Source organism: Otolemur garnettii, unplaced genomic scaffold (genome assembly GCF_000181295.1).
Source record: "Otolemur garnettii isolate 467f Iridium unplaced genomic scaffold, OtoGar3 scaffold00023, whole genome shotgun sequence".
NCBI classification, from domain to species: Eukaryota; Metazoa; Chordata; class Mammalia; order Primates; family Galagidae; genus Otolemur; species Otolemur garnettii.
Window position 1 is genome coordinate 12,096,851 of NW_003852418.1, and position 10,137 is coordinate 12,106,987.

Consider the following 10,137-nt stretch of genomic DNA (forward strand, 5'->3'; position numbering starts at 1 on the left):
AAAAAAAAAAAAAAAAAATTTAAATCCTCTCACAAATCGCTGGTGAACTGATTCCTCCAAGGGAAATGACGAGCTTCTCACCTTTGAACCCAGGTAGGGGCAAAGGCTAGCCAGAAGACCCATTCTTAGCTGCAGCACTCAGCGAAAACTTATCTGAGTACCTGCTAGGAGTCCAGCTCTGTTTCATTCTAGGACGGAAGCCGATCAGTCACAAAACTCAGGTGCATAAAAAACTGGGAAACCCAAGGGCTGAGCGTGGTAGCTCACGCCTGCAATCCTAGTACTCTGGGAGGCTGAGACAGGTGGATTGCCTGAGTGAGAGCGAGACCCTGTCTCTAAAAATAGCTGGGCTTTGTGGCAGGCGCCTGTAGTCCCAGCTACTTGGGAGGCTGAGACAAGAGAATCGCTTGGGCAGGGGTTTGAGGTTGCTGTGAGCTGTGAGGCCACAACACGCTACTGAGGGCAAGTGAGACTCTGTCTCACAAAACCCCCCCAAACAACCCCCTCCCCCCCCAAAATGGGAAGCCTGGAACTTGTCAGAAGTGCTGGGTAAAAAAGTACAAGTGTTAGGAGGGATTTGAGGTAGGCAGGGAGATGAGGGGAGGAAGGTTCCTCACCCAAGGGTTTTTGCCCGGCTCAGGTTGGAGTCCTCCTCCAGCCCCCAGTCCCAGGCCCCTTCTTGGCTTGCAGGTTTCAACAGCTCTTTGGAGGAGGAGCCCTTCCACGAGTGGGAGACCTGGGAGTCTTCTCCTCGCCTCCCCATGGGTTAGCCAATGCTAACCTTTTCTCTCCCTGGGAGAAAAGACCCAGCTCCGGGACGTTTAGAGACAAGGACTGTGTGTTTTGTTACCCCGAGACACGGCTAGGTCACTCAGGGAAACGAACACAATCCTGAGGCTGTCATTGTAAAAACAGCAAACGGCCAAGAAATTGCTGGAGGAAAAAGAAAGGCTTAAGAAGTTTAAATGAAAGAAAAAGCCCTGAAAGGCCAGCCCACAAGTCCTAAGGGAGGCTGGGTCTGCGAGGAATCACTTTTCCTTCCCTCACAGCGCCCTCTTGACCCTTTGGGACCCGACAGGCTTGGAAGGGTGCAGTCTCTTTGAACAAAATCAAGCCAAGAGAGCCCTATAGTTCTTTCCCAGTAACTGATGCAGAAGCGGGAAAACTTGAATTCTGTAAGCAAGAGTTGCAGCTGGACGTCTAAACAACACAAAAGGATGGCGGAGGGGCGCTGTCCGAGGTTGCAGCGTCCCAAAGTGGAAGTGGGGTGGGGGGGTGCGGGAACCGAGTAGCACCACGGAGCCTGGGAAACCCACACGCTGCGCGTTCCATCCCCAGGGTCTGGCGTGTGACCGACGCGCGCCGAACACCCAGGCGCGCGCCCGCGCATGCGCAAAAACCTTACACACACCCGCTCCACTGAGCCGGTCTCCAGGTACGCTCGTGCTTCCGGCGGTCTTGCCAGCATCTGCGGGATCAACTGGGTCTACGCATGCGCCTCCCAGCTGCATTGCTAAATCCGGAGAGGAGGGCTAAGGCTTCAGGTGATCCCGCCCCTCCCTTGCAGCCCGGGACCAATCACGCAACGGTGGGCGGGATTTCTTAAGATGGCGGCCCTCCCATGAGCCGCGCGAGCAGTGTATCGATTGGTTGGCGCCGCGGGCGCAGGTGCGCGCTTCCTATTGGTGTGGGCGGAGCGCGAGAGTCTGCGGTTGCTTCGGTAGCTGCAGGTGAGCGCGCGCACGCGCCGCGGCTCTGGCCTGATTCGGGTGCGCGCGCGCGGCCTCGCGGGGGAGGTGGCTGAGAGCGAGGCTGCGGCGCCAGTGGACTCCGCTCCGCCCCCCCCTCCTCCTACACTACTGTCGCTGCCGCCGCGGAGGCCCGGAGGGAGGGAGCCGCGTCCCCGCCCGCCGCGCCGCCAGTCCGACCCTCGGTCCCGCCGCGTGAGCAACCAGCCGAGTGGAGCTCAGCGCAGCCGCTCGAGCTGCGGCCTCCCCCTCTGCAGGTGTCTGTGAGGAGGCGCCGGGGCCGCAGCCGCGATCCGCGCCCGCTGGCCGAGCACTAGCTCCTCGCGCTCCTAAGGGACTGCCCGGCCCGTGGAGGCCGCCGCGGGGCCCGGCGCTCAGCATGAACCGCAGCCACCGGCACGGGGCGGGGAGCGGCTGCCTGGGCACCATGGAGGTGAAGAGCAAGGTGCGCGGGGCCCGGGTTGGGCGGAGCGGGAGGCCTGGGGAGCCGGGGCCTGGGAGAGGCCGGGCGGACACGGAGGGCTGGGGAGGCGACCTTGTCCCGGGGAGGCGCCGGGCTGAGCTACTCCGGGGTCTGGTACGTGGGGGGGATGGGGTTGGAGGCAGGAGACCGTGAGCAATAAACTTGCTGAGAAGCGAGTGACGGGGGTGATGCCCTTGTGTCTGTTCCTGGCCCAGGTAAGAAGACCTAGTGGACCACTCAGACTCGTTTCTTAAATCTCATTCCTGTTTTCAAGGATGGGAAAAAGGGCCAGGGTACTATCCGAGGATGTGAAGCATTGAATGCAAGGTGGTACAGAAGGCTTAGGAGTTCTACCTGCTGGGCTATGAGTAAAAAGCCCCTGGAACACCCAGTTGTTAGCCCTCTTTGGTTCAAGGGTGCATGGAATGGGGAAGGGGTGAGCGCGTGAACTCAGCAGCCCTTTGAAAGTTAAATTTGCTTCCTGCTAGGACTTTTTCTAGCACTAACTTTGGTATGCATTTAATCTATAAAAGAGCACTATCATCTTACTTTGGAGTAGCACTTTACAGTTTGAGTCTGGATGTTCTTCTCATTCCATCGTGCTACCTATTCACATCAAGTGCTTTCACCCTTGAGCAACGGTATGCCAGTCTGCTGATAATTACTTCGGTATTCACTGAATTCCTAAATCGCAAGGCTCGGTAAGCAGAGTAGTCTGTAGGGATTAGTTAGGGAATGCTTTCCAAAGGGGGTTTTGAGCTGGAATTTGAAGGTGATCAGCAGCCCTGGGAAACATTTTCAGTAAGTACGTTTCATAAGTTGAAGAACCCAGAGGAGTTTAGATAATCTTGCTCAATTCTCTCAGAAGTCAGATGAGAAGACTGAGGCTCTGAAAGGTTATGGCATCCCCAAGCTCTGCTTTTATGCCTTGACGAAAGCATTTTTTTTAAAAGATAATTTTTAGGCATTGCAGAATACAAGACAGGACACTGGCTGGGCCATGAGAACATTTAAAATAGAACCGAAAAGGCCGAAACACAGTAAAAGAGAAAAGCAAAAAGCATATCAACTTCAAAAACAGTGAGGCATCATTGTTTGTAAACTACTAAGGAGGAGGACGAAAAATCAAGGAGTGATTTTGAGTGAAGTAAGGTAGAGTAAGGAAACCTTCCTGAACCCTGTGGCTAGAATGGTTTTATTGTCTAGGATTGATAAGCAAAGTTCTGTAAGTTTCTGTAATTGAGAGTTATATCGAGAAACAACATAAACATTTCTAATATTTTAAAATGTTAATTTGGCCCTTAGGAACTCTTATAGGTACTAGTTTCAGAAACATTTGTAGCAATGTAAGGAATATGTGCTTCCCTGTGTCCTCTGTGGGACACAGTATAGCAAATTGAAGTGACTCGCTTGAACCAAAAGGTTAAGATGGCTCAAAATATAGAGCGCTTTTCCTCTAGTTATACAGTGGTGGTGGTGGTTCCCTGCCTTGTGGTCAAACCTTCTTGTGGCATTTCTGTTATAAATCTAGTTTGGATTTGTGGGTGTTGAGGTTAAGGAGAGAAAAACACTCGTGCTATTGCATAATCTTAAAATTCAGTTTATGGTCCTGATCTTTGTAGCAAGTCTTTTTTTCCATGGGAGGGGGGAAGAGTAGGAATTCTAGGTGCACTGATAAAAACAAATAGTAATTTAACTTCTAGTACTAGGCAAAACTTGAGTGCTTGGGGACTGGAATTTCAGGCTTCTTCCCTTTCTCTTTTGTTAACTGATTTGTGAATCTTTCACATACTTACGTCTAAACTACACATTATGTATTTGACCTGTCATACTGCACTTTTAGTGACCCATATCTCTTAAATGGAATGAAGGAATCCTGAAAACACGGACTGAATGCAGTCAGTCCCACCATTCTAGTTGTTGATAGAGTATAAGGTCTATTTCTAGTGTATCTGCCGCACATTATGTTTTAGATATTTGTCGTCGATACATTTGTTTTTAATGGCTTGAAGAAAACATTTGTCATCTTAACCATTTAAAAACTATTTGGACAGATTTTTGAAACAGTTTACACTGTTCTTTTACCCTACTTTAGTGATATTGCAGCTTTTTACAAAACTCACCACTAAGAAGTTGTAACCCAAACTAGGTACTATGCACCACCTCGTTTTAGGATCTCTTTCTTCTGCATAGGAAACAGTAGTATCAACTTTATTACCTTTGCTCATGGAAGAGAAAAATGCTACAGATAATAAAATAATGGATAATGTAAATATAACTATAAATTTGTGATACCAGCTACCATGTGACTATTCTAGGTAGCTGATTGATCTCCCTAGAGTTCTTTAGGGAAAGTGCTTAATCAATAATCATTGATGTCTTTTAATAACCTTGGAAGAAGTTTTTGAGGCATAAAATTTCCTAATTATTATTCAAAGACAAATAGAATATTAAATTTGCATTTGTAGAATGTATTCAACGGATGCTGGGGAAAGGGAGTCCATACGTGTTCTGAATGGCTAGGGCAAACTAGACTAGGCTAAAGAAAAGTTGTAAATAGTTCATAATGAATAAATAATTGTTGATGAGTTCTTAATTTTATTTCCGTCTTAGTATTTTTCTTCATGTAGTTTCTTCTGAATTCCATTGTTTTGTTGCAAGAGGCCTACTAATTTCACTTTGGTTTTTTTTTTCCTCTGCCAGCATTGGACAGAGGGCACAGCTACTGTGAAGCCATAAAATTTTCTATTGTTTTTATCCTAATAATTAAGAAGCAAGAGAAAAAGTATTGAGCAAAGAATTGTCATTCAAAAGCTTTAGCAAAAACATGGAAGCCCTAAAATGTTATCTTGTTAGATATTGTTCCCATTCATCTGTGGGGAAAGGGATAAACCCTGTGGATAAACCAGAAAGCCCTGGCAACTCTGTTTTGATACAAGAGGAAGGAAAATGGAGGAGAAACTGTGACTTTTGATAACATCACAAGACTGTCTCTGATACGAAGGGCGTTCCCTGAGTTTTATTTACTTTGAAACATGAAGGTGTGACTAAACTTTTTGAGGGCTTTAGGTATGAGTCACCTTATTTTCTTGGCAAATGTCAGTGTTTATGTTTCAGGAATGTTTTGGAAACTATTTTAATTATTTTTTAGCGGTAAGAGGTGGTTTTAGTGAGTTTCTGATTTTAATGTAACGTAAAACCAGTGAGGAATATGAGTACAAGCCAGGCAGATGAGCTTTTTAGGTAAAGCAAAAACAGTGAATCCAGATGTCCAGTAGAGCCTTTGGGAAAATGAATTAACGCATTAATAAACCGCTCAAATTATTACCATGGGAGCTTTTTATGCGTGATTCTTAAGACTGACCCAGTAGTTACAGTCGTACATTAACATTTCTTTAAATTGTATTTTTTTTACATTAATTAGTATTTCTTACTAATAATAGATATGTAGGGTGGCGCTTGTGGTTCAGTGGGTAGGGTGCCGGCCCCATGTACCGAGGGTGGCGGGTGGCGGGTGGCGGGTTCAAACCGGGCCTCAGCCAAACTGCTGCAAAAAATAGCTGGACGTTGTGGCAGATGCCTGTGGTCCCAGCTACTTGGGAGGCTGAGGCGAGAGACTTGCCTAAGCCCAAGAGTTGGAGATAGCTGTGAACCAGGACGCCATGGCACTCTACCGAGGTTGATAAAGTGAGACTCTGTCTCTTTAAAAAAAAAAAAAAAAAGAAGAAGAATAGATAGATATAGACAAGAGGCTGAAGCAAGAGGATCACTTGAGCCCAAAATCTTGAAGTTGCTTTGAGCTACAGTGATGCCACAGCCCTTTACCCAGGGCAACAGAGTGAGACTCTATCTCAAAAAAAAAAAAAAAAAAAATAGATATTTAGGGAAAATATGAGTTCAGTGGTTAAACACATTTAGTGAACGTTTGTTTAAACATTAAGAAAATCAACTGTAATACTTAACTGAGCCTTTAATGAATGTGAGAGTGTCCATAGTGACTCCTACGAGGGTGTTTATATCTTGGAGCTTTTCTCAAACTTTGTGACTGAGACACTTTTTGAAAATGGCTGACAATCCCTTCTTAGCTTTCCACATTTGAGGAAATGCCACACTCATCCCACAGTAAGTTATAAATCCTATTGATCACGGACTAGGTGAAGCCAGTCCTTAGTGTTGAATACGAGCCACTTGAATGATTTGACATTGGGAACAGAGCTGTAGGGAAGCTGACAGGAGGATCAGAACCGTGAAGGTAAATATTAGACATGATGGCAATTGTCTTCCTCCCTATTTGTGTGATCCCTTAATACCTCCGTCAGGTAATTATTCTCCTTTTTACCCCCTAATTAGTGAGCTCCTACAATAGGCCTGAGACTTTAGTCTCTAGGGCCTAGCACTGCCAAGCACATAAACACTTCTTATGTTAATTGCATAGTGGTAGGACATGTATTTGATATGTTCCTAAACCATCTTTTTTCTGTATTAACAGTGAGAAGATGCTTGTTATCGCTAGACTGGTCTCTTTTATGATGCCTCCATTTGTGTTATACCTTAATGCCAAGAAGCTGAGAGTTCTTGTATATTTTTACTATTGATTCTTGCCTCATCTCTCGACATGCTAGTTTCTCCTAGGAGGACACTTAGATGGTTTTTGCTGATGGTCAAAATAAAGACTTGAGCACATTTTAGTTACTCCATCACTTGAGTGAGAAGAGTGTTGCTCTCAGGGTTGGTGCTCCAGACCGCGTTTTGAGCTGAGTCATGATGCAGCATAGTCCCCAGTGAGGCCCGGGGACTCCAGGGAATGAGTTAATTCCCTTCAGAGACACAGCAGTGAGGAGGCACCTCTTGCCTTTCTTTTGCTTTTTTAGCCCTTGATAATGAGGCTTCTGATAATGCACTATCTTCTTTATTTTGAGAAATACTTAGGTATACTTGTTAATATTTCTATGGCATTTCGAAATCGGGTCCTTCTCTGTTATTTTTGTTTGCTAAAAAAACTTAATGTGTTTGTTGTATTTATAGTTTGGAGCTGAATTTCGTCGATTTTCACTGGAGAGATCAAAACCTGGGAAATTTGAGGAATTTTATGGATTACTACAACATGTTCATAAGATACCCAACGTTGATGTTTTAGTAGGCTACGCAGACATCCATGGAGACTTACTGCCTATAAATAATGATGATAATTACCACAAAGCTGTATCAACAGCCAACCCATTGCTTAGGATTTTTATACAAAAGAAGGGTAAGTACCACTATTCAGAAAAATTACTTCAAAAATAGAAGTAGTACATTTTCCCCATTGATCCAGAATTTGCCACAAACTTAATGAATAAATAATTTTTTTTTTTTTTTTTTGAGACAAGAGTCTCACTTTGTTGCCCTTGGTAGAGTGCTGTGGCATCATAGCTCACAGCTCAAACTCTTGGGCTCAAGCAATTCTCTTGCCTCAGCCTCCTGAGGAGTATGTAGCTGGGACTACAGGTGCCACCACAATGCCCGGCTATTTTTTAGAGAAGGGATCTGGTCTCACTCTTGCTCAGGCTGGTCTCAAACCTGTGAGCTCAGGCAATCCCCTCCTCAGCTTCCCAGAGTGCTAGGATCACAGGCTTCAGTCACCTTGGCTGGCCAAATAAACATTTTGTGTGAATCTTCTTAATTAATTAATTAATTAATTTTGAAACAGAGTTTTACTTTGTTGCCCTTGGTAGAGTGCCATGGTGTCATAGGTCTCAGTAACCTCAAACTCCTGGGCTTAAACAATTCTCTTGCCTCAGCCTCCCGAGTATCTGGAATTATAGGCACCCACTACAACACCCAGCTATTTTTAGAGACAGGGTCTCTCTCTGGCTCAGTCTGGTATTGAACCCATGAGCTCAGGCAATCCACCTGCCTCAGCCTGCCAAGTACTAGGATTACAGGTGTGAGCCACCGTGCCCAACCCTTATTGGTGTAATTTATATCTTTATACTTGACTAAGTGTACTTTAGAAAATTTGTCATTTCAGTTACTTTAATTTTTAACCTCTTAGGGTCTTTTTAGTAGAAATTAGGAATTTGCTGAATCTTTACTATATTGAATGGATTATTGTCTATTCAGAAAGATGTGAAAAGAGTATTTCAATGTTAGAAACATTCTGGTTTTTTCAGGGGAAACAAATTTCAACTGCTGTATTTACCAATTAATAGATTCGGGAAGCAAAGTCACTTAATCTTCCTGAATCTTGATGTCTTTACCTATAGAATGAATATGATATCGAGGTTAAATGAGCTGAGTGCAGTGCCCCCAGCTTACAGCAGGCACCTGGTTTTCTTTCTTTTCCCTGTAGGGTATTTTTTACTAATACAGTATAAAATTAGTTAACTATCTAACAAAATGAGGTAGCAAGTGTTCTGGAGATTTGTAAACATTGATATTAGTCTTGCAAAAAAATCAAAATGACTATTTGGTGAGCCTTTTCAAATGTATTTTGTGTCTTAAAACTTAAAAAAAAGGGTTGACCCCTGTGGCTCAAGTGGCTAAGTCGCCAGCCACATACACCTAAGGTGGCAGGTTTGAATCCAGCCTGGGCCTGCCAAACAACAATGATGGCTACAACCAAAAAATAGCCAGGTGTTGTGGCAGGCACCTGTGGTCCCAGCTACTTGAGAGGCTGAGGCAGGAGACTCGCTTGAGCCCAGGAGTTGGAGGTTGCTGTGAACTGTGATGCCACAGCACTCTACCCAGGGGGATAGCTTGAGGCTCTGTGTCAAAATAAAAAAAAAAAAACCATAGCTTTCTGTATGAGTGTGTGTCTGTCTGTCTCTCTCTCTCTCTCCAGGTGGGCAGGGTAGGCATCATTATGGTATGTGCCATGTAGTCCTTTCTCTTTGGTAAATGAAAAGGTTTGGTAAGACAGCATGAGACAGCACTGAACCTAGTATTGGGATAATTAAAGCCTTACAGTGTGTGTAAAGCAACCCAGAAAGGAGTTTGAAAGAATGGGTAGGGATTACCCTTGAAGGTGAAACTTTATTTCTAATCGGTTGATAAGCACTGGGCCACACCCAGGGCTTTGAAATTCCACCAATAGTGTATCTTTGCTTTTGTGGATTTGAAGAAACTAAAGTCCTCCAACAAAATAAACCTCCAAGGATCATTTCTGTCTATATTGTCTTTTTGCAAAATACTTTCACACACAAGAATTAATTTCTCCAAAGACCTCAAAGACAGATATATTTAACAGAGGTGTGATGTAATTAGAGTGTGACTTCAGGAAGGTTGAGTTGGCTGTTCAGGATGAATTGCAGCGAGCAGCAGTCCTACCTTAGAGGCCAGGAGCAGCAGTGGAGAAGTAAGAAGGCTGCCCTGGAAGCCTCCCCAGTAGTAGGGACAGGGAAGGAGGCAGCAGCGGGGAGATACAGGGTGGGGTGGGGGACGGGAGTCCAGAATCTTGTACTCACAGCAGCTGGTACACAGTGAAGCAGAGCAGAGCATAGCTTTATGGGCATGAGTCTGATGGTGGCTGGGACAGTGTCATGAACAAGCAGAGTTTGAAGGAAAGATGGATTTGGGGAAGAAAATTAGGAATTTTGCCTTAGACTAAATCTTATCTGTCTGGTGAATTGAACATGTCATGTAGGAGATTGGAAATGGTAAGCTGGAATTCAGGATAGAAATCTAGAGACTAGTTAGATTTCAAAGTCTTCCAAAAGTGGTAGTTAAAATTTGAAAGTAGACATAGGGCCAGCTGAGATGAAGATGAAGGGATAGAACCTTGGAAAGCTATTTTTATTTTTATTTATTTATTTTTTTTTTTGAGACGGAGCCTCAAGCTGTCCCCCTGTGTAGAGTGCCATGGCATCACGCTCACAGCAACCTCCAACTCCTGGGCTCAAGCAAGTCTCCTGCCTCAGCCTCCCAAGTAGCTGGGACCACAGGCAC

General features: G+C 45.0%; 1 protein-coding gene across 1 annotated transcript in view; it reads left to right on the forward strand.

The window, feature by feature from the left end:
• The first annotated feature begins 1,880 nt into the window (after positions 1–1,880).
• The window catches only part of PARD6B (par-6 family cell polarity regulator beta), a 19,789-nt gene continuing 11,532 nt past the window's right edge, over positions 1,881–10,137 (forward strand). Inside the window, exons 1-2 of the mRNA XM_003787696.3 lie at positions 1,881–2,193; positions 7,237–7,459. Of these exons, the coding sequence (XP_003787744.1) occupies positions 2,128–2,193; positions 7,237–7,459 (289 nt within the window). The 5' untranslated portion in view covers positions 1,881–2,127. The remainder of the gene's footprint in view (positions 2,194–7,236; positions 7,460–10,137) is intronic.